This window comes from Diorhabda sublineata, chromosome 2, assembly GCF_026230105.1.
Source record: "Diorhabda sublineata isolate icDioSubl1.1 chromosome 2, icDioSubl1.1, whole genome shotgun sequence".
Classification (NCBI taxonomy): Eukaryota; Metazoa; Arthropoda; class Insecta; order Coleoptera; family Chrysomelidae; genus Diorhabda; species Diorhabda sublineata.
Genome location: NC_079475.1, coordinates 37,662,511 through 37,687,795, shown reverse-complemented (window position 1 = coordinate 37,687,795; position 25,285 = coordinate 37,662,511). Strand labels below are relative to the sequence as shown.

At 35.1% G+C, this 25,285-nt stretch overlaps 1 protein-coding gene across 4 annotated transcripts in view; it reads right to left on the bottom strand.

The window, feature by feature from the left end:
* LOC130453442 (adenylate cyclase type 2-like) overlaps positions 1 to 25,285 on the bottom strand; it is a 124,941-nt gene that overhangs the window by 25,933 nt on the left and 73,723 nt on the right. For 3 of the 4 annotated variants that reach the window (XM_056793195.1, XM_056793196.1, XM_056793198.1), the window contains 5 exons: positions 22,459 to 22,617; positions 12,327 to 12,459; positions 7,270 to 7,488; positions 6,013 to 6,030; positions 5,033 to 5,091 (listed from right to left, as the gene is read on the bottom strand). In XM_056793195.1, coding sequence (XP_056649173.1) covers positions 5,033 to 5,091; positions 6,013 to 6,030; positions 7,270 to 7,488; positions 12,327 to 12,459; positions 22,459 to 22,617 — 588 coding nt within the window. The remainder of the gene's footprint in view (positions 1 to 5,032; positions 5,092 to 6,012; positions 6,031 to 7,269; positions 7,489 to 12,326; positions 12,460 to 22,458; positions 22,618 to 25,285) is intronic. The other variant, XM_056793197.1, reaches the window with a different exon arrangement.

Sequence of the window (25,285 nt, the reverse complement as noted above, 5' to 3'; positions counted from 1 at the left end):
GTTTTTCATTAACGACTGAAGAAGAGGATGCTTCTATTGTTATGTTATCTGCTGCTTGGTTGAGTTCAGCATCTACTGAAATTTTTCACAACATTTTCCAAATATAGACGACAAGTTATATTTCCTCCAAAACATTTTTTGAAGCAAAGCCCAGCACATTTTTTTCATGAAAACTCATATAAAAATATTGTGATGTGATTTAAATGTTATCTGCTGCTTGGTCGAGTTCAGCATCTACTGAAATTTACCACAACATTTTCCGAATATAGACGAGAAGTTATATTTCCTCCAAAACATTTTTTGAGGCAAAGCCCTGCACATTTTTTTGATGAAAACTCAAATAAAGATATTGTGATGTGATTTAAATGTTATCTGCTGCTTGGTCGAGTTCAGCATCTACTGAAATTTACCACAACATTTTCCAAATATAGACGAGAAGTTATATTTCCTCCAAAACATTTTTTGAGGCAAAGCCCTGCACATTTTTTGATGAAAACTCAAATAAAAATATTGTGATGTGATTTAAATGTTATCTGCTGCTTGGTCGAGTTCAGCATCTACTGAAATTTACCACAACATTTTCCAAATATAGACGACAAGTTATATTTCCTCCAAAACATTTTTTGAGGCAAAGCCCTGCACATTTTTTGATGAAAACTCAAATAAAGATATTGTGATGTGATTTAAATGTTATCTGCTGCTTGGTCGAGTTCAGCATCTACTGAAATTTACCACAACATTTTCCGAATATAGACGAGAAGTTATATTTCCTCCAAAACATTTTTTGAGGCAAAGCCCTGCACATTTTTTTGATGAAAACTCAAATAAAAATATTGTGATGTGATTTAAATGTTATCTGCTGCTTGGTCGAGTTCAGCATCTACTGAAATTTACCACAACATTTTCCAAATATAGACGAGAAGTTATATTTCCTCCAAAACATTTTTTGAGGCAAAGCCCTGCACATTTTTTGATGAAAACTCAAATAAAAATATTGTGATGTGATTTAAATGTTATCTGCTGCTTGGTCGAGTTCAGCATCTACTGAAATTTACCACAACATTTTCCAAATATAGACGACAAGTTATATTTCCTCCAAAACATTTTTTGAGGCAAAGCCCTGCACATTTTTTGATGAAAACTCAAATAAAGATATTGTGATGTGATTTAAATGTTATCTGCTGCTTGGTCGAGTTCAGCATCTACTGAAATTTACCACAACATTTTCCGAATATAGACGAGAAGTTATATTTCCTCCAAAACATTTTTTGAAGCAAAGCCCAGCACATTTTTTTCATGAAAACTCATATAAAGATATTGTGATGTGATTTAAATGTTATCTGCTGCTTGGTCGAGTTCAGCATCTACTGAAATTTACCACAACATTTTCCGAATATAGACGAGAAGTTATATTTCCTCCAAAACATTTTTTGAGGCAAAGCCCTGCACATTTTTTTGATGAAAACTCAAATAAAGATATTGTGATGTGATTTAAATGTTATCTGCTGCTTGGTCGAGTTCAGCATCTACTGAAATTTACCACAACATTTTCCGAATATAGACGAGAAGTTATATTTTCTCCAAAACATTTTTTGAGGCAAAGCCCTGCACATTTTTTTGATGAAAACTCAAATAAAGATATTGTGATGTGATTTAAATGTTATCTGCTGCTTGGTCGAGTTCAGCATCTACTGAAATTTACCACAACATTTTCCGAATATAGACGAGAAGTTATATTTCCTCCAAAACATTTTTTGAGGCAAAGCCCTGCACATTTTTTTGATGAAAACTCAAATAAAAATATTGTGATGTGATTTAAATGTTATCTGCTGCTTGGTCGAGTTCAGCATCTACTGAAATTTACCACAACATTTTCCAAATATAGACGAGAAGTTATATTTCCTCCAAAACATTTTTTGAGGCAAAGCCCTGCACATTTATCTCAGCTTAAATCTAGTTGTTAGTATTTAGCAAACAACCAGATTTAAAAGCCCTCCTCTCAAGAAATGAAAAACTGAAAAATGCGGATCTTCATCCCCAGCTACGCTAGTTTTATTGAAAAAAAATGAAACATATAAACGATTGTTTATAAATCAAGAAGAATTAGAAGCAATCATCTTATTTTAAATCCATCGGTTCTCAGGATCGTTTTCGTATGAAAATCTGAAAAGGTTAGTATGCTCATAAAGCGAAAAGTATGAGGGAAAACGGAGAATCTCATAAATCATTCATGTCTTGGTTAAACATGACCCTGAAGGATTCACTTTCCGACTCTTGGTGGTCGAGGATTTCAATAAATAATCCTTCGATATTTTCACATAAACCGAATAGATTACGATCATCTTCCTTTCATCTTATCGATATTAAGGAAAATTTTTCGTCAAATTCTATAACGCATATGTCATTAAGGTGTATTTGCATGGTAGTGGTAGTTTAAACAGTAGGACTCAAATGGTTTTGTAAACTTGTTGAAAAACATTATAACTACCTGCAGACAGAGGATAATTTCTTCAAATTGCAACTAGCATTTAGTCTTTCTGAGTTAGATACGAAAATGGACCCAGAAGTGCCCAGCCTGACCTAGAGGTTCAAGGTTTTACACCAATATAAGAGGACCGGGAATAAATAGCAATTGAGCATCCGTGTACTCAGCTCTAATCTCAGGTTCCGGCTACAGAGAAGCTTCTTCATCTTCATAAACGTTCCAAGGGGTTTTTCGATTCGAATCCCTATTTCTAAGCAGTAATTCACGAAGCAGTCAACATTCTTTCTAGTCTTTGGTCTTCTTAACGTTAAGACTAAATTCTTGACTAGCTCTGGAGATATTGTAGATCTTTCAGGTTTTCAACGAGAAGTTTATATAGCGCAGATTGCACAGTGGCGTTTTCAAGGGCTTCGGTGAAGATTTCAACACACTCTTTGTCTGATTCGTCGCTGATTGTCACCGCATTTGTTATTTTGAAATAGTTTCGTTATTATTTGTAAATCCTTTGTGTTTCTCGGCTTCAATTAATTTATTAAGTGACACATCAAAACAATCGCCACATCAAGACATTGTAGGCAAATAAAACCTCCTTTGTGTATCTGCTATGTCTTCTTCAAGGTTTTTTAAAACTTACGGTGAATGATTTTGAGAAAGACCTTTAGTGTATGAATCACTAGGCTTACAGTACGGCGTTTTTAGAATTTTTTTGGCATTATGCTTCTTTGAAATTGTGACAAACTTTGATAGAAGCCATTCCCTTTGTATTTATTTTGTTGCAGAGATATTCTTAAGCAGGGAGGTTATCTTATCTAGATATTGTTTTGCTTTGATGTATTCTTTCCATAAAATCAGTTAATATTCTACACAATTCTATGATTTCTGATCCCGACATCCAGCAAACTCTATTTTTATAAACATTCTGTGAATTGTGCGGATTTTGCAGATTTGGATCCCCGACACTTGTATTCAATATCTTTTTGTATTTGCTCATATTTTAACTTAAGTTGTTAATAAAAACAAAACACTGAAATTAAATCTCAAACCAAACCAAGATCGGAAAAACTAACTAAATACGAGTGTGTCATTTACTTTTTATTACCTGAACGCTTCTAGGTGAACTAACTGAGAAAAATACATTTTTTTGTCAAAAAATCGTCAATGTAATCTCCTTCAAGAGCAATACAATCATTCCAACGCTTCTTGATGCCGAACTTGTAGAAGGATTTGTCTTTTTGCTTCATAATAGGCTTTAGTTTCAGCAATTGCTTTTTTATTTCTGCCGAATTTTTCACCGGTGAGCATTTTTCTGAGATCAGCGAATAGTCAGTAGTCACTGGGAGCCAGATATGGACTATACGGTGGACGAGAAGGAAACAATTCGAAGTGTAATTCGATCAATTTAACTATAGTTGCCATCGACTTGTAAATCGGTGTATTGTTTTAGTTTCTTCTACATATGACCCCGGTTTTTGCAATCAAACTATCCAACAACTCTATGCAGTATTCTCTATTGATTGTCTTTCCCTTGTGGAGATAGTGGATGAACAATATTCCACGTGTATTCCAAAATACCGAAGCCATAACCTTCCCAGCTGATTGTTGTGCCTTTGGACGTGGCTCACCGACTGCAGTCCACTCAGATGATGACCGTTTTGATTCCAGAGTGAAGTGATGGATCCATGTTTCATCCATTGTCATATATCGACGCCAAAAATTTGATTTATTACGTGTAAATATGACCAAACACTGTTTCTAATCATCAACGTTGTTGTTTTTGATCGACTGCGAGTAAACGCGGCGCCCACTTTGAGAAAAACGTTCTCAAGGTCAAATGTTCATGCATAATTGTAAACATATTGCCTTCTGATATCTTTATGACCTCAACTATCTCACGAAATTTCAATTTAAGATTAGATATAACCAATTTGTGGACTTATTTGATGTTTTCGGGAGTAACCACCTCAATTGAACGATCAGAAAGTCCAACGACCACGTTTAAATTCAGCAAACCAATAACAAATGGTTCTTTCCGATGAAGCAGAGTCCGGATAACACTTTTGAAGTCAATACTGAGCTTGTACAGTATTGTTTTTCAGTAGTTTTAAAGTAGGATTCACTTTAATGGTTGTCACTTTTTTCTGACTAATCGAAACGTCACGAAAGTTGGTACTTCATAAACGTCAAATGGATTTGACAATGTCAGCGCCATCTGTGTGTCAGTCACACGATTTATTGAGTGATGAATAGATATACTTTTTTATTCATAAATCGTCTTGATTTTAAGTATCTTTTAATTGATAATTAGCTTATTAAATAGGTAGAAATCTTGACTTTATTATATGTTATTGTCGTTATTTGGTATATATTTTTATTTTAATATTAAGCAAATTGTCAATGGCTGATTATATTTTGATAAGGACCGAAATAAGTCGAAATTTCAATATTTCAAAAACTGATTTTTAATCAGAAAAGACCCAAAAGTAGATTTATCAACAAAAACGTACGAAATAATTTAAAAAAACATGAAATCGATACATTTTAACTTACTTGCATTCCAAGCATGTTGTCCGGTTAGGAAGCAAATTGGATTCTATCATGGCTAAAGTCTGAAAAATAAATGTATTAAAACGAAAGCGAGGATTTTCGAAAATAACACTTTTCTTAATTTTTTTTTATTAGTAACGTTACAGAAAACGAGTTGTTATCGTAAAACATAGATATCAGATGTCAATTCATTCTTATACGATATTAGTCAAAACTTAGTTTTCTATATCTTTTTAGACATACCGTATATCGAGAGATAAACATGGAAAAGTTCATGGATAGTGTTCATCCATAGTAATTGCGAGTATTTCATCGAATAAAATCAATATTTACGTTACCAGGGGACTCAAAAAAGTAATTACAGTAGTAACATCAACATTCAATGTTTAATTGTAAAGGAAAAAACATATAAATTACGTACAGCTAATTAATTGGGTATTAATTACTACGAAAAATAATATTTTAATCAAATAAAATACACACACAGACACACGCACATCAAAGAGCCCTTTGCTTTGGTTAATAACGCAGTAAAACCGATGCTCAATGTAGACCAGTAAGTAGCAGAAAATAAATTAATTAATTGTTAAAAGGGTATTTGTTTACCATTTGTATACCGATGTTTTAACGATTCTTAGCTTCAGCATTCAATAAACTAAAATAAGTCTCGGTATCAGCTGTAGTAAATTATTTTCCCGAGTTTGAAGAAATAAAACTAAGCTTGGCAGCGCTGTAAATTCCATATCATTTTTATTTCCAAACGGACATGTATCTTATTAATATAATTGGCTGGTTATGTTTTCCTTTCTATTTTTTTTTTTGTAAAATAATTAGGACTTAGAGCGGTATTTAATTTTTTAAAAATACGACTTACTGGTCTGTTTAATTTCGAAACAACGTAACGCAGCAAAAGGGCAGAACCCGCAGCAAGGGTAATGTTAGTATTAAACCTTATATTTTGTAATTTCATTTAGCAGACTAACCTGAAGATACGATGTCGACTGCAAATAAAAATATTTGATGAAAATTTTCATTTAAATGGAGCTGACGAAGGGAAAGCTATCGAAATAAACATTTTCTTTTAATTTTCGACCCAGTGAAAATATAAATTATTTATTCAATCAGCTTTGTTTCATAAAATACCGGGTAGGTTCTATATTAATGGCAGATTGAGAAAATAAAATGTATTTTGTATGGTCTAATGTTATATAAGAATTTTAGGACTTCACAAAGAGACAAAACATTTTCTTTCTCTTCCAATGCATAAGCAAATATACGACAGAGTTTAAAGATATGTCAACACTGTTGAGAATATGTCAAATTTGACATCTTGAGCGAACGTGTTGTCATGCGAGTGCTAATCAGTATTGTGCCAATCAAATCGCTCCGACTTTGGTGACGAAGAACCATCTCGAGCTACCATGTTTCGCTGGTTTTCGGAATTCAATCGTGGCCGCACTTCGCTACAAGATGAATTTCGCGAAAATCGTCCAAAATCGGCTGTTGTACCAGATAATATCGATGCTGTGCTTAATATACCGTGACCGTGACGATTTGGTGCAAAGAAATGCAGAAAAAAATCAATTACGGTACTTCAAAAGACGTGAACTGAACAAAAATCGATATGGGTCGTTAAAGACTAGCCAGATCCAACGAAAGTCGTCCGCGCACGAAGCATTTTGAAACAAATCGTCGTCCACTTTTTCGGAATGTGGCCACCGTTCCATTAGAGCAGCCTAGAACGGTAAAATCTGAATGATACACCAGCGATTGTTTGTCATAAGTGTTCTAAACAACCAGGACAATGCCAGATCCCACAAATAAAAACGTTTTTGAACAGCCAAAACATCGAATTGACGAATCGTACAGTCCTTGTATGGCACCCTATTATTTCTTCTTATCAATAAATTACGAGATCAACATTTTTCTCCGCCAGAAAAAATGACATGTTTTGGAGGTACCTAAATCGGAATGAAAAATTGGTTCAAACGCATGCATTTGTCTATCTCAAAATTTAAATTTAGTTAGGACCTATTCAGACAGGCTCAAAATATGAGACGACCGGAGTCAGTTTACCTCTGTACCAAGCAGCATCCCCGAGGAATTATATGACCTCAAATTAAGATACAAAATTTTGAGAAAAATTTGATTCTGACTTAATTTGACTTAGCCTGCGTTGGTAGGGATATCATAAAATGGTATGGTGACATGAAACAACGATCCATTAAAAAAAAACCTACCGTTAATTCAATATTTTTGGCAAGCGTAGATTCTGCGATGTTGGCAAACGGTTTATCAGCTCCCCAGCATTCCACGTATTTAGTCATCTTGCTGGATGGACGCGTCCTCGTATGCGGTAATCCCAAACCCATGGTACCCTCGCAAATGCTATTGGTCCTTTCCGATATGTTAGACAGTCTTGGTTTTAGATTCCCGTTGGAAATTTCTGAATCGGCCATCTGGATTAAACAAAAAAAAAACACCGAATAATTAGCTTTGCTTTAATAATCGATTTTTCAGCTCTATTATAAAGAGAAACTTTCCCATATCTGTCAATCATTACATAAACTTTTCTCCTGTTTCGTTAACTTCGTTTTAAATAATCCGAAAGAAAGAAAATAATTTTAAGATAAACCCGATTATTGTAGAGAAGATTTGATCGTACTACGTGACGAAATAAATTTGAAACTGTTAAGAACTCGTCCGCGGTATAAGCCGCGAAGCCGATCCTGTCCGGTTATGATGGAATTTTACATTTTTTTCGAATTCGCGGCGACTGCGATGTTTGTTTTTAGTGCAACGGCGATTTGTTTTGCAGAAATACTTATTTATTTATTTGTCTGTTTAATTTCTAGAATTTTTGCCTTGAATTTGGACCTTTACTAACCTTTGGTGGAATAATTAGGAACTCGTCCGCGGTATAAGCCGCGAAGCCGATCCTGTCCGGTTATGATGGAATTTTACATTTTTTTTGAATTCGCGGCGACTACGATGTTTGTTTTTAGTGCAACGGCGATTTGTTTTGTAGAAATACTTATTTATTTATTTGTCTGTTTAATTTCTAGAATTTTTGCCTTGAATTTGGACCTTTACTAACCTTTGGTGGAATAATTAGGAACTCGTCCGCGGTATAAGCCGCGAAGCCGATCCTGTTCGGTTATGATGGAATTTTACATTTTTTTCGAATTCACGGCGACTACGATGTTTGTTTTTAGTGCAACGGCGATTTGTTTTGTAGAAATACTTATTTATTTATTTGTCTGTTTAATTTCTAGAATTTTTGCCTTGAATTTGGACCTTTACTAACCTTTGGTGGAATAATTAGGAACTCGTCCGCGGTATAAGCCGCGAAGCCGATCCTGTTCGGTTATGATGGAATTTTACATTTTTTTTGAATTCGCGGCGACTGCGATGTTTGTTTTTAGTGCAACGGCGATTTGTTTTGCAGAAATACTTATTTATTTATTTGTCTGTTTAATTTCTAGAATTTTTGCCTTGAATTTGGACCTTTACTAACCTTTGGTGGAATAATTAGGAACTCGTCCGCGGTATAAGCCGCGAAGCCGATCCTGTTCGGTTATGATGGAATTTTACATTTTTTTCGAATTCACGGCGACTACGATGTTTGTTTTTAGTGCAACGGCGATTTGTTTTGTAGAAATACTTATTTATTTATTTGTCTGTTTAATTTCTAGAATTTTTGCCTTGAATTTGGACCTTTACTAACCTTTGGTGGAATAATTAGGAACTCGTCCGCGGTATAAGCCGCGAAGCCGATCCTGTCCGGTTATGATGGAATTTTACATTTTTTTTGAATTCGCGGCGACTACGATGTTTGTTTTTAGTGCAACGGCGATTTGTTTTGCAGAAATACTTATTTATTTATTTGTCTGTTTAATTTCTAGAATTTTTGCCTTGAATTTGGACCTTTACTAACCTTTGGTGGAATAATTAGGAACTCGTCCGCGGTATAAGCCGCGAAGCCGATCCTGTTCGGTTATGATGGAATTTTACATTTTTTTCGAATTCACGGCGACTACGATGTTTGTTTTTAGTGCAACGGCGATTTGTTTTGTAGAAATACTTATTTATTTATTTGTCTGTTTAATTTCTAGAATTTTTGCCTTGAATTTGGACCTTTACTAACCTTTGGTGGAATAATTAGGAACTCGTCCGCGGTATAAGCCGCGAAGCCGATCCTGTTCGGTTACGATGGAATTTTACATTTTTTTTGAATTCGCGGCGACTGCGATGTTTGTTTTTAGTGCAACGGCGATTTGTTTTGCAGAAATACTTATTTATTTATTTGTCTGTTTAATTTCTAGAATTTTTGCCTTGAATTTGGACCTTTACTAACCTTTGGTGGAATAATTAGGAACTCGTCCGCGGTATAAGCCGCGAAGCCGATCCTGTCCGGTTATGATGGAATTTTACATTTTTTTTGAATTCGCGGCGACTACGATGTTTGTTTTTAGTGCAGCGGCGATTTGTTTTGCAGAAACACTTATTTATTTATTTGTCTGCTTAATGTCTAGAATTTTTGCCTTGAATTTGGACCTTTACTAACCTTTGGTGGAATAATTAGAAACTCGTCCGCGGTATAAGCCGCGAAGCCGATCCTGTCCGGTTATGATGGAATTTTACATTTTTTTCGAATTCGCGGCGACTGCGATGTTTGTTTTTATTGCAACGGCAATTTGTTTTGCAGAAATACTTATTTATTTATTTGTCTGTTTAATTTCTAGAATTTTTGCCTTGAATTTGGACCTTTACTAACCTTTGGTGGAATAATTAGGAACTCGTCCGCGGTATAAGCCGCGAAGCCGATCCTGTCCGGTTATGATGGAATTTTACATTTTTTTTGAATTCGCGGCGACTACGATGTTTGTTTTTAGTGCAGCGGCGATTTGTTTTGCAGAAACACTTATTTATTTATTTGTCTGCTTAATGTCTAGAATTTTTGCCTTGAATTTGGACCTTTACTAACCTTTGGTGGAATAATTAGAAACTCGTCCGCGGTATAAGCCGCGAAGCCGATCCTGTCCGGTTATGATGGAATTTTACATTTTTTTCGAATTCGCGGCGACTGCGATGTTTGTTTTTATTGCAACGGCAATTTGTTTTGCAGAAATACTTATTTATTTATTTGTCTGTTTAATTTCTAGAATTTTTGCCTTGAATTTGGACCTTTACTAACCTTTGGTGGAATAATTAGGAACTCGTCCGCGGTATAAGCCGCGAAGCCGATCCTGTCCGGTTATGATGGATTTTTACATTTTTTTCGAATTCGCTGCGACTACGATGTTTGTTTTTAGTGCAACGGCAATTTGTTTTGCAGAAATACTTATTTATTTATTTGTCTGTTTAATTTCTAGAATTTTTGCCTTGAATTTGGACCTTTACTAACCTTTGGTGGAATAATTAGGAACTCGTCCGCGGTATAAGCCGCGAAGCCGATCCTGTCCGGTTATGATGGATTTTTACATTTTTTTCGAATTCGCGGCGACTACAATGTTTGTTTTTAGTGCAACGGCGATTTGTTTTGTAGAAATACTTATTTATTTATTTGTCTGTTTAATTTCTAGAATTTTTGCCTTGAATTTGGACCTTTACTAACCTTTGGTGGAATAATTAGGAACTCGTCCGCGGTATAAGCCGCGAAGCCGATCCTGTCCGGTTATGATGGATTTTTACATTTTTTTCGAATTCGCGGCGACTACGATGTTTGTTTTTAGTGCAACGGCGATTTGTTTTGCAGAAATACTTATTTATTTATTTGTCTGTTTAATTTCTAGAATTTTTGCCTTGAATTTGGACCTTTACTAACCTTTGGTGGAATAATTAGAAACTCGTCCGCGGTATAAGCCGCGAAGCCGATCCTGTCCGGTTATGATGGAATTTTACATTTTTTTCGAATTCACGGCGACTACGATGTTTGTTTTTAGTGCAACGGCGATTTGTTTTGTAGAAATACTTATTTATTTATTTGTCTGTTTAATTTCTAGAATTTTTGCCTTGAATTTGGACCTTTACTAACCTTTGGTGGAATAATTAGGAACTCGTCCGCGGTATAAGCCGCGAAGCCGATCCTGTCCGGTTATGATGGAATTTTACATTTTTTTCGAATTCGCTGCGACTACGATGTTTGTTTTTATTGCAACGGCAATTTGTTTTGCAGAAATACTTATTTATTTATTTGTCTGCTTAATGTCTAGAATTTTTGCCTTGAATTTGGACCTTTACTAACCTTTGGTGGAATAATTAGGAACTCGTCCGCGGTATAAGCCGCGAAGCCGATCCTGTTCGGTTATGATGGAATTTTACATTTTTTTCGAATTCACGGCGACTACGATGTTTGTTTTTAGTGCAACGGCAATTTGTTTTGCAGAAATACTTATTTATTTATTTGTCTGTTTAATTTCTAGAATTTTTGCCTTGAATTTGGACCTTTACTAACCTTTGGTGGAATAATTAGGAACTCGTCCGCGGTATAAGCCGCGAAGCCGATCCTGTCCGGTTATGATGGATTTTTACATTTTTTTCGAATTCGCGGCGACTACGATGTTTGTTTTTAGTGCAACGGCGATTTGTTTTGTAGAAATACTTATTTATTTATTTGTCTGTTTAATTTCTAGAATTTTTGCCTTGAATTTGGACCTTTACTAACCTTTGGTGGAATAATTAGGAACTCGTCCGCGGTATAAGCCGCGAAGCCGATCCTGTTCGGTTATGATGGAATTTTACATTTTTTTCGAATTCGCGGCGACTACGATGTTTGTTTTTAGTGCAACGGCGATTTGTTTTGTAGAAATACTTATTTATTTATTTGTCTGTTTAATTTCTAGAATTTTTGCCTTGAATTTGGACCTTTACTAACCTTTGGTGGAATAATTAGGAACTCGTCCGCGGTATAAGCCGCGAAGCCGATCCTGTTCGGTTATGATGGAATTTTACATTTTTTTCGAATTCGCGACGACTACGATGTTTGTTTTTAGTGCAACGGCGATTTGTTTTGTAGAAATACTTATTTATTTATTTGTCTGTTTAATTTCTAGAATTTTTGCCTTGAATTTGGACCTTTACTAACCTTTGGTGGAATAATTAGGAACTCGTCCGCGGTATAAGCCGCGAAGCCGATCCTGTCCGGTTATGATGGAATTTTACATTTTTTTCGAATTCGCGGCGACTACGATGTTTGTTTTTAGTGCAACGGCGATTTGTTTTGTAGAAATACTTATTTATTTATTTGTCTGTTTAATTTCTAGAATTTTTGCCTTGAATTTGGACCTTTACTAACCTTTGGTGGAATAATTAGGAAAGTTTCTATTTTGTGATCGGATAAATATCCTTCTCTACTAGATCCTTCTCCTGGTTCCACTTGAAATTTGTCTCCGAGTTGATTTAGAGTTGCTCTTGTTATATGGACACGTCTGTAACAATATTAGTTATTTTTAATAGTTTATCAAAGATTTTATTCTGTTTCATGCGTGTAATAACTTTAATTTTTTCACAAAATTGTACCCAAGGATGACACATATTAATTTTGAACTTCATTGACCTCAGATTGTACCTACAATAACCAAACTCGCGCTTTAGTCGTTTACGTATTCGCCTGGGAAAAAATCAAGGCAATAATTCAACCGGCAGTTCGACACCATAACAAGGAAAGTTCACCCACATCTTTACGAGAGTTTGAGCTAAATTCGTGTCGTTTTTTAAAATACTACATCAACTAACTAAAGGTAGAAACTAACTAGCAAAGCGCCACGCCACTCCACGCCATGTGACGTCAATAATTCATCTAGTGACCTAGAGTTTTTAGAAGAATCAATATAAACCAATAGCTCTTTCATTGACTGGCATACAAACACAAACACACGTCTTAACACGTGTAGGTTAGATGTGAGACTTTTGAATCGTCTCATGTGATATGGTGTGGCGTGGAGTGGCGTGTGGTGGGCTTGAATATGTACGCAGACAATTGAATTAATTGAAAAAACATATGCACACATATTCGACACGTGACACGTTTTTTTATCATACAAACTTTCTGACCGTTCCTAGTCCAGAACTGACTTTAGTATCCGTTGTAAAATGTTAATATTATATCAATGTTATCAGTACATGGGGTTGTGAGACACATTACTTGAAATAAAAATATAAAAACCGTATTTTCGATTACTTTTTGTATAATTTTGACGATTCGAATCCATTACGGCTTTTATCAGAATGACAGTGATAGATTTAAATCCTCAATAATCTGCGTAGATCGATATTCAAAGTGTACGAAATATAAAGGACTGTGTATGCTGCAAACAATTTTCTTTGATCATTCATATCACCCTTTCAATAAATGTGTCAATTTTTAAAATGAAAACGTATGGACTGTCAATAAAACAAGATCAAATAGGCTGTTCCGAAGCCCATTTACGTGATTCTATCGAAAACACATGGTGAGGACGTCCAAACATGCTCTAATTCCCTTGCATTATAGTCGACGTTCCAACCATCAAGGTTAATTTAGGTATCAAAGGTAACTCTTGATTAAATTTAACTGGCAATTAATCCAGTCGTTTAGAGTGGGAGCTTGATTGTATCGTTTTATTACGTACAAGGTACTGAAATTATTCCAACGCAAATTTCGTCATGTTTCAATTGGCACACGTCCGAAATTTTTAGAAAATAACTTTTTAGAAGAAAATATGTTTCGCTAATTGGTTCATAACTTGTTTAAAGACAACTGTAATAATAATAATTACTTGAGTAATGTTGCTTTTCATAAGTGAAAATCCGAAGCGTAGTATAAACACGGTATATTTCAAATTTCATTCAATTTGAGCCGGTAGCTTAAGAATTATAACTAGTCAAATTTTGTCAGACCGATTATCAAAACTTCAAGGCACTTCTAGTAGACATAGAAGCCTCAAATTTTGAATGAAATGTGCCGCAATTCCATATTTAGAGGTAAAAATAAAAGTCTCAATATTGCGTCGATGGATATCGGTTCTGCTGGACCCTTTCGAGTACAAGTCTGACGGGTTACATCTTATTAATGTCGACTTTGGAAGTACTAAAAAGCGGGAATCCTCAATACATGAATTCGATAGAATGAACCGCATTTACCGCCCAGACTTGCCGTAAAGTGTAACAATCAAAACCTCCGAGAAAAAAATCCATAGCTCAAAAAGTAGTACCGGAAAAGCAAAAAAAAATGAACTACGTACAATGAAAAACTCATAAGACAGAAAATTCGGTTTTGGTATTTTAGGAGGATACTGGAAAGGAAAAAAAAGAGGTTTATCTGAAAAAAGAATTGAGACGTCATCAAAAAATCTTATTTACTATAATATGTATTGCTTAAACACGAAAGATTTTTAATATTAATGTAGTTTGGTTTATGCAATCGAAATTAGAACAAATTACAGTGATACCTGGTTAATTGGGATCCTAAGGGACCAAGATATATGTACAAATTATTGAGGGTTTCCAATAATCCAGTTTTCCAATTAAGCAGGTTTAAAATTATAGTTTTGTCTCTTTTACAGACGCCGAAATGTGCCGTTATTTCATTTGTAGAGGGGAAAATGTTAATAAAAATGCGTATTTTTAGTGTTATGAATTAAATGAAGGTATGAATGTACATACATAATGTATTGCGTCGAAATTAATAGGTTATGTTTGTTTGTACTTGATTGCTAGTTTCTCGCAAGAATAAATTTGATCAAAAATGCTGGAATTATCAATATTTGACATTTCGAAATACTTGTGTGAAGTTTCTGAAGCTTCCATTGCATCACGCTTCGAAATTTTCACTTGAGTCTCTTCACGGTCTTCTTCTGTGTCGAAAGAAGAATACATAGTAACTGTGTCATCATTATTGAGCTCCAAATGTGTACCCCTTATCATTCATAGAAACGAAATCCTTAAAAGTCGCCTGTTGCTCATTAAAATCATTCCTACATGTGGTAAATATTCTATCCCATTCTGGAAACGTTGCACAGATCTCCAGGTCCTCTTGTAAGCTCTCAGGTTCAGATACATTGGTCACTTTGAATCCAACGACTAATTGTGGTTTTGCTAACAGAAAATCAAACTTTCCTTGCAAATCTCATGGCCTGGAGGATGTTTATCTCTGAGCTTTTATCCTCTTCAATAGATTTAAGAGCATACTGAACAACTTCCTATACTGTAATAAACCTTAAAGTTGTTGATAGTAATGATTTTTCGTTTTTGGCCCTTCATATCAACGTTTTAATACCCTTGAAGCATCTTGGGCTCTTGGATTTTCCATTTAAAAGAAGTGGCGGTTTTTCAGTACCAGACATATTCGCACTTACAAGTACAGCGACTCTTTGGAGGAACTAGAGAGGTACCTGAACCACACCATCAGTCCAGAAAATATAGTGGAGCACATGCTGAAGAGCCAAGCAGCATGGAACAAGGTAGCGGAGTACGCGGAGACCATCATCAAGGACCTCCGCACCACGTACGAAGAGTAACCCGGCGAAGTAGTATTTACAAAGAGTGCTGCCGGGAAACCACCGTTCCAGGAGCAGGGTTAGAGGTGTTAGGGAAGGTTTAGTGCGGTAAGAATCCCACTAACTCTCCTGGCAGGTAGAAGGTCCGTCCAAGCGAGTACCTTTTGAAGGTTCCCCCCTGCACCTCATTAATCTAAACACATAAAAAAAGTACAGTGACTCTTTACTTAATTTACCACCATGGTAAGGCTGACTTTTGAACGTAAATGGTTTATCCGGTAAACACTTGTAGATGGAAGGTTTTTAATCCACTCATTATATTCGTTGTTGTCCACGGAATTGCTCTCGCTACAAACATTTTTTAATGCGATATCGTTTCTTTTCTTAAATCCCTCCAACCAACAATTGCTACCAGAAAAATTATCAATATGAAGCTTACATATAAATTCCTGAACTTTCTCTTTAATCATTAGAATGTTATATTGGAATGTTATTATTCCGTACTTGCTTTATCCAAGTACAGAGGCATTTTTGAACACCGATATCGAATTTTCTCGTTGTTATTAATAATTCTACACAGTTCATCGCGTGACTTTCCACAATCATAATCTGATAAAAGTTGTAATTATTCAGATACTAATAACTTTTTATATTTACTTTTGGACGTTTTGTACACTTGTTCTTAAGTCAAAAGCTGAGACAGTACTGGCAATCAAAACATGCGCGAAAGACGACGCGAAATGTACGTAAACAAACATGTCAAAATGTGTTAAAACCTGATTGATTTGTCTCAATTATAGAGGTAATTGAGCTACAGAACTATAGAGGTAAACTTCGAAAAATTCTTAGAATTCTGATCTCATTTAACAAGGTTCAAAAAAAATTTACAGAGGTAATTTAATGTAAAAGAGACGGGACCTCATTGCAACTCTCAATAATAGAGGTTTCTCATTTAATTAACTTAATCAAGTTTCACTGTAAATTACCAGTTGAAATATACTGAAATGGTACTTATAGTTAATGCAGTGAATTAACAGTAAATTTAAATTAGAATTGAATTAAGAATCCGCAAACTGTTAAGTTAGTTTAATGTTTTAATTTTGTGAGGTTATGAGAACAGAATAGGTCAAGTTACGTCTCGGTATTTTCGCAAAATTCCGGGAGCTACGCGCATTTTGCTTAGGCGGTAGATTAAGTATATTATAAACATTTGAAAAAATTGTCGAACCGATCTACTTATGAAGTTCTACTGGTCATGTTAGTGTAAAATTTTATTATTATTACTAGCAGACCCGGCTCGTTGCTGTGGCTGAGTGATTTGATTTGAAATAATTCTAATGACAATACAATTGGTCTCTCTTCTGCTTGTTCAATGAAATTATACTGGCATCGAGTTGTTCACTATTGCCCATGAAATAGATCTGAACAAATTTCGGATCTTCATTTGGTATTGGCATCACCCATAGAGGAAAGTTCCAAGGGCACAAGCTTGGCCCAGGCTTGGCCCAATCATGTAGAACTCTGGGCCAAGCCTGGCTTACAAGCTTGGCCCAGGCTTGGCCCAATCATGTAGAACTCTGGGCCAAGCCTGGCTTACAAGCTTGGCTCAGGCTTGGCCCAACTATGTAGAGCTCTGGGCCAAGCTTGGCCCAACCATGTGGAACTCTGGGCCAAGCCTGGCTTACAAGCTTGGCCCAACTATGTAGAACTCTGGGCCAAGCATGGCTTACAAGCTTGCCCCAACCATGTAGAACTCTGGGCCAAGCATGGCTTACAAGCTTGGCTCAGGCTTGGCCCAACTATGTAGAACTTTGGGACAGACTTTGCCCAGTCTTGGTAAAACTCTGGAGTGATAAAGATGGACCAAGCTTGGTCGCCAAGACTGGGCCATACTAAAATGCCAGGACCGGGCCAAGGTTAAATACCAAGACTTATTCATTACGTAACTTTTTCTTCTTTATCTATATTAATTTTTTATTCAATATGATTTTTTTGATTTTAAGAATAAGCAAACATAAATTTCTATATTTAATCTTACTCTTACTGTAATTAAAAACATATTAATATCAGTTAATTAGTTAAATAAAAGTATAAAACGCTTGTACATTGCACAAATCTGTACCACTATCGTTAACCTCAGTCACAGAGCTAATGTTCACACTTAAATTATTTAATCTTTGCCCTTTAATAATTGAGTTAGTTTTTTCGCTATTCAAAGACTTTGAACTCGAAGATATGCATCAGACATGGTTACTTTTAGTAGTAATAAATAATAAAAAATGTGTGCTAAGAAACACACACACTGAATAAACTGGAGATCGGATTGATCAGACCCATAATAAAAAAAAGTATGCCACGAATTTGTGAAATTTTCCCTGAGAAATTGATCTCCAAGAAAGGTGACTGAAGTTGGCCCGATTTAACACCGATGAATTTTTTCCTGTGGGGTTAAAGAGAGGAAATTTTCTAGAACCAAAAAACGAGGGGACTGTGATAGTATAGAATAATGGTAACACATAAATTTGATTGAATCTTTTTATGGTAAAAGAGCTGAATTACGGTTTTTTTTTTATCATATCTACTTGATATTGTTTAACAACCATGTAGATTTTTACTTATATTTTGGGCTTCGATTCACTGGTAAAAAAATTTAAAGCAGCGAGGAAAATATGTGAAATTGAATGGGCTCGGTACATCGTTGATTAATCATTTTAATAGTGAGATTTGACCGTTCCCGCTCAGTTCACCCTCCAGCAGTTATAAGAGAAGCTGCATAAAACGAGCCAAGTACCAGCACTCGCCGTGCATTCGACTCTCTTGGACCTTCTGACAATGCTAAACCACATACTGCAAAAGTTACGCGGAATAAGATCGTGGAGCTTAGTGGTTTCAACTATTACCACATCTACAGGTGCGGCAGCATAACTTCCTTTTTCAAAAGTTAATAAAACTTATTGTATGAATCAGAAAATTTTTATTCGTTTTTTATAATACAGGCACATACATAAAGTTTTGTTTTACTGAGTTTTGAAGATCAAATCAGTTAGGTGACGTCCCCCATTCTCCATACACTGAGTAAACCGATTTCTGGCGTTTGTCATGACTCTTGCCAGCATAGCAGGCGTTATGTTGGCAATTTCTTCCTGGATGTTCGTCTTCAAATCTTGTAGGGTCCTTGGACGGTTCACATACACACGGGATTTCAAAAAACCCCATAGGAAATAATCACAAGGGGTCAAATCGGGAGAGCGGGCTGGCCACTCCAAATCGCCCCTAATTGAGATAAGGCGCTCTGGGAAGTGTTCCCTCAAAACAGCCATCGATGTTCTTGAATTGTGTGCCGTTGCTCCGTCTTGTTGGAACCAAGTGTCCCCTAAGTCCAACTCATCTAGCCCGGGGGAAAAAAATTCCTGTAACATGTTTACATACCGGTGCGAATTCACTGTCACTGTGACTTCATTTTCCTCAAAGAACCAGGGACCAATAATTCCACGTGAGTAAATTGCACACCACACTGTGACTTTAGGTGAATGCAAAGGCCGTTGATGCAATTGTCGAGGATTGGTATCAGCCCAGTAGCGCATGTTTTGTTTGTTTACGGATCCACACAAATGAAAATGGGCTTCATCACTAAAAAAAACAATAGCGTCCTCAGGAACGACTTCCAGAAAAACCTCACACGCGTTCCTCCGAGAATTGAAGTCACGTTCAGAAAGTTCCTGCACAATTGCCATCTTGTATGGATGAAAATGAAGATCATCATGAAATATTCTCCTCACAGAACGATCGGAAAGTCCAAGGGCAGACGCATGTTTGCGCGCAGAACGCCGTGGTGATCGCAACACTGAAGTTCTAACTAACCACCTTCTCCGGTGATCTAATGGGCCGAGGGACTCCAGTTCTTCGTCTTGTCACACTTGCAGTTTGTCTGAACGTAGTGACCCACGTAACAATTGATTTCCGGTCCGGGACAGGGGCCAAGGGGGCTAAATTAAAGCGATTCCGAAAGGCGCGCTGGGTTGCGATCACAGAACATCCGCTCGAAAAGTAAACCTCAACGGCAAACGCACGCTCCTCACTGTTCCAACGCATGATGGCGACTGAACTGTGCCGGGACAAAACTTTATAGTCCCCCCTCTCGAACGAGACCACTAGCACTCCGTTACGACATCTACCGACTAAATGGCGAACTTTTTAAAAAAGGAAGTTATGCTGCCGCACCCTGTAGATGTTGAAAATGCAGTGTGGAAATTTTTTACATCCAAGTCCAAAGCATGATTTCACCAAGGTATCAAAGCGCTTGCTGAAAATTGGATTAAAACCATGTAATACAAAATCAAAGCTTTCTTTTCGTATGATTATTTAATGAATTTGAGACGGTATTTATTCTCGATTTTCCTATCGATACTTTCACTTCGACGAAAATCTCTTTGGATTTATTACAATATTTTTTTATTGGCATCAAAATTAAATAACTTCGAACGTAATTCCAATACTATAAGCAGTTAATCCAACATCGTCTGTATCGAATTGAAATTAAATGCTGCTTCATTAAATTCAAGTGTTGAGGTGTAAATTGGTATCGATCTGTTCATATATATTCCGAATTCAGATATTTAGTGTTTCCCGTGTCTGTGTATGTAAATGTCCTTTGGAGTAAGGGTAATTAACTGGCTGTCGAGTTATACCTTGTGAATGATGATCTGTAATCAAACGTACATTTCATCTCGATAAATATTGTCGTTCGTTAGGGGACTTCGAAAGTTAGGTCAAGCAACTGGGAATTCGTGAACTATGACATAAATCAATTCATAAAACACTAGGTATACCAACAATTTAAATTGGTATTGTAAACTCAAGCAGAAGTAATATCTGGTTGCTTGTAAAATCAGATCTGTGATTCGTAGTAGGAGTTCTTCCATATTCCTCATAACTTTCGCATTATTTGGTTTATGGTTTTCTCATTGTGAGAGAACCATCATCTGCTTCCTTTTAGTCCAGGTTAGTCCTCTCTTTTCCAGGTTATTTGCTATTTCTGTATTCCATTTCCTTCTGAATCTACCTATTCTCTTTTCTGTATTTGTATTTGCAAAATTTCGAAGATGTATTGACTAGAATAGAATTGTTACTATGGATGAGACTTGGGTACAGTTCTACGATCCAGAAATAAAGCAACAGTCGATGGAATGGCGACATTCTGGTTAGTCCAAGACCTAAGAAGTTTCGTGTCCAAAAATCTGATGGAAAAGTTCTTGCTTCAGTTTTTTTGGGATTGCCAGGGAGTAATCGTGATTGATTTTTTGGATAAGGGTAGAACAATAACTGGAGATTACTATTAGATATTACTGACCACTCTAAAGGAAAAAAATTAACGACAAAAGACGCGGACAACGCCCCTGCACACAACTCTCATGTTGCCGTGCAAAAACTTCGTGATTTAGGTTTTGAATTACTAGAACACCCTCCTTATTCACCAGATTTCGCTCCTTCCGACCATCATCTCTTCCCTCAACTGAGAAGAAGGTTTAAAAGGTCGTAAATTTTCTTCCAACGAGCAGTAGAGGTCTGGTTTGCAGAGCAAGAAGAAACAATTTTTTTGAAAGGTCTAGAGACCTTTGTATCCAATTAAGAGGAGAATATGTTGAGTAATAAAATATTTTGACATTGAAATTTTGTTTGGTTATATAATAGGCTAAGAATTTTTCAATATATCTTCGTATTTCTTCTGATTGGTCTGATATTCTCATTATCTGTCTTCTGTAAGTTTATCTGCACTCCGTATTGTTTCGTTTTATTACTCCAATTCTGTATTCCGTTTTGCAGCTCTCCTTTTGTGTTAGCCCAAAGTAATAAATTATCCGCATACATCGTTTTCTTCTAAATAATTTTTAGGAAAGTCTATCTACTTATTTTCTTTTGTTTCTTTTTTCTAGAATTTCGTAGAATTTTATTTAAGTATATAAATGCTTTATGTAAACGCAGTTCAGTCAGTTTTAAATAAATAGTCGTAGTATGTTGGTACAGGCCTTATGAATAATTAATCCTCCAACTTGCAACACCGTACTCGTATATTCAGCTAATCGTAAATCATGTTATGGTTTTGATCAAAAGAAATCGAATGTCGATTTTCAAGGATGAAATATCGATTCACTGTCCGAGGAATCGATTATTCGATTTAATCGCTATGTCAGTATGGCCCAGATCGCCAAGAGTGCAGCCATTAATCAATATTTCAATATCTTTTTAATTATCTTCATTAATTTTAGTAGTTTATAGTCGGTTCATTTTATTATAAAAATTGTTGAATATAGTGTACTTAGTAAATAACAAAGAAGAAATTTATATTTAAATATCACGTTTCAGAATATGAATAACGAAAATTTTACTTCATTTACTTAATAATATAACCTCATTTTTTTCGTATTCTATTATTTTGAAATTATTTAAATTCTGGCAACGTTGTTCAATATTTAAACTATATCAACTTTAGATGAATAATTTTCTGCGAAACGTCATTACGTTCAGCACAAGACAAATTGAACGAACTGATTCGAATGTAAACGAAATTATATTTATTTTCATTTTTTCTTATATAAGTTGATTGTACATCGATTTTGAATTTGCGAAATTTCAATTTTCATACTGAAATAGCGGAAGGATGAACTTCAATGACTTGTCTGGTATTTCTACGAGGGTTATTCAGAAACTAGGATTCTAAGTCACCAAACAATTAAAATTAGACAGTGACGTTGTATCCGTTTCCTCGTCGTTATCAAAACGCGACCGACAGAAACGTTCACTACTTCCCAACTATCCTTCGTATCTTCATTCTCAAAAGCTTCCAAGTTTCTAAACTATCATATTATCAGTTTTGTTGCTCATATTATCTTTAAATTCATAAATTATCTTTGTAGTAACTACTTTACTTGATGTTTGTATATGTATACTCACCCCGCGATTCCCCCCGATTCCATGTGGTTAGCCAAGGTAACGTCGTCGCTCCAGACGTCGAACTGCCATTTCCGTAGACCCAGGACGCCACACAATACGTTCCCTGTGTGAATTCCGATTCGCATGTCGACGTTGAAACCTGTCGCTTCACGTACAAACCTGAAAATAATTTACGCGAAAATTCTATTGCAATAATTGTGACTTTAAACGTATCAAGTTCGTCCAGATTTGATTTGTTTAAAAACAAAAAAATGGTGAAGGTCAAGGTCAGCGATGTGGGAAGAAAGTAATCTAAAAAATAGACCAACAACTTCTTAATCGTGTAAATGCTTACAAACGTTGAGATACGTGGCAGTACTTTATAGAAGATTGATTAATAGTGATAATACGTTTTTAATTTATTTTTATTACAATAATTCAATTTATTTCAAGCACACCTTCTGTATTAACAAATTATAGGCAACCAGCATTACATAATGTCCGTTTCTATTAACAGTTCTTTATATATGGGGCTTCATATTTTGTTCAAAACATCCTGTATTTTAGAAGATAGCGATATTTTATTAAAGTACTTCGGTTTGAATCTTCACATATTATCCTCATGATTTTCTTTGTAAAATATTGATATTTATCTAGAAATCCCCTTATATAACTAAGGCTGGCAACCAGCATTACTCTAAATATAGAAATAGGTATATTCAAGGATGAACTTGTTCATTACTTATTTTATTAATCGCTTTCGATTTTGCAATTTTTTTATTAAACTTTTACCATAATTAGCTCAATTTTTGAAAAAATAGCACTAACAAGGATTGTTGTGAATGTTCAGTAAAGTTTTAACTCAATTTAGCGTAGAAACACTGATTACGGTGAATGTAACTTTCCACCATTTAAATGCAGGCTCGTAAACTTTTATTCGGAATTGTAAAAAAGACGACGTGATTTATATTGTGAAAGAATAGTTTGGGGTATTTTAACTAATAAATTTATTGTTTCTTAGAGTTTCTTATATGATTTTGTTGATAAATCGTCTTTTTTTTGGAAATTAGTTGTTAAAACAGGTAAAAATATTGACGTTTCGACCCATTCCGTTCCTGTATACATAATAGATGTTTTCACATCCTTATGAATAACACACGTAATAAGAATTTTAAATTTATAAATAATGGGATGAACCTTGTATATTGAAGTTCGTGGGATTTGCTATTATTATTTTGAACGACAGACTCTCATAATAAGGCACAAATGATTACATTTTTATTACTTGTACATGGAAATTCTGATAAGATGAACAACTCATATTTTCGAAGTTAATTAGAAAATTTATGGACTTTTTTGTTTTTCAAATAAATATCTAAGTAGGTATGTCTATTTCTTTTATCTTAATCTCATGAAAGTTGCTATAAGTTCACATGCAACACCGATGTTATTCGTCTGACAATTGACTTCTAAATGACCTTCAGAAATGTTTGGTATCGATATATTGATATATAAGTGCTTTTGCTGACATAATTGTATAATAAAAAAGCTCCACTACAAGAATTTAGAAATTGATGATGAGACGATTCAATTGTACATGCGCTTTTTTTCATTTTTTTTTCTAAAAGAAAAACGTTGATGTAGGTTCCAAAGATAGAGATACTTCTTTTAGCGAAAAAAAAAGAAGAAGAAGAGACATTTGTATAGCGTGCTAAATTTTCCATGGCACACTATACAAAAATAGTATTTAATCAAGGAAGACTTAATAATATTTCTAATCACGTGATAAAAAACAGGGCGATCTTTGAAAATTGAAGAAATTCAAAATTTTTACTATTATTATTTCGAGCGACTTACTAATAAAAAAGATACATCTAATAATTGTACATTATATTACTTGTATATTGTAATTTCGGAAATAATTCATTTTCTGGCCAATAAATAACACGAAAACCATATATTCCTGGATGCCCTGGAGTTTTTTTCGGAAAGTACATACAATAACGAACAATTAAAAAAACTGAATATAATAATTTTAACAATTTTTACAAATTATTAAAAATGATGTAGGATTGTTATTAGGTTAAATTATATTAGGTTAGTATCCCATTTTATCAAGCTTCAAGCTTTTTTCGTAAAGTGGCGTAGGTTAGGATTCTCTTTCTTCAAACTTAGGATTCCCTTTATGTTTTCTTTGTAACTTTGCGTGGGATTAGGTTAGGTTAGTTTATAATTTCTTTGCTTCAAACTTCATACTTGTTTTGAAACGTTGCGTAGGATTAGGTTAGGTTAGTTTAGAATTTCTTTGCTTCAAACTTCATGTTTGTTTTGAAACGTTACGTGGGATTAGGTTAGGTTAGTTTAGAATTTCTTTGCTTCAAACTTCATACTTGTTTTGAAACGTTGCGTAGGATTAGGTTAGGTTAGTTTATAATTTCTTTGCTTCAAACTTTATGTTTGTTTTGAAACGTTGCGTGGGATTAGGTTAGGTTAGTTTAGAATTTCTTTGCTTCAAACTTCATACTTGTTTTGAAACGTTGCGTAGGATTAGGTTAGGTTAGTTTAGAATTTCTTTGCTTCAAACTTCATACTTGTTTTGAAACGTTGCGTAGGATTAGGTTAGGTTAGTTTAGAATTTCTTTGCTTCAAACTTCATGTTTGTTTTGAAACGTTGCGTAGGATTAGGTTAGGTTAGTTTAGAATTTCTTTGCTTCAAACTTCATGTTTGTTTTGAAACGTTGCGTGGGATTAGGTTAGGTTAGTTTAGAATTTCTTTGCTTCAAACTTCATACTTGTTTTGAAACGTTGCGTAGGATTAGGTTAGGTTAGTTTATAATTTCTTTGCTTC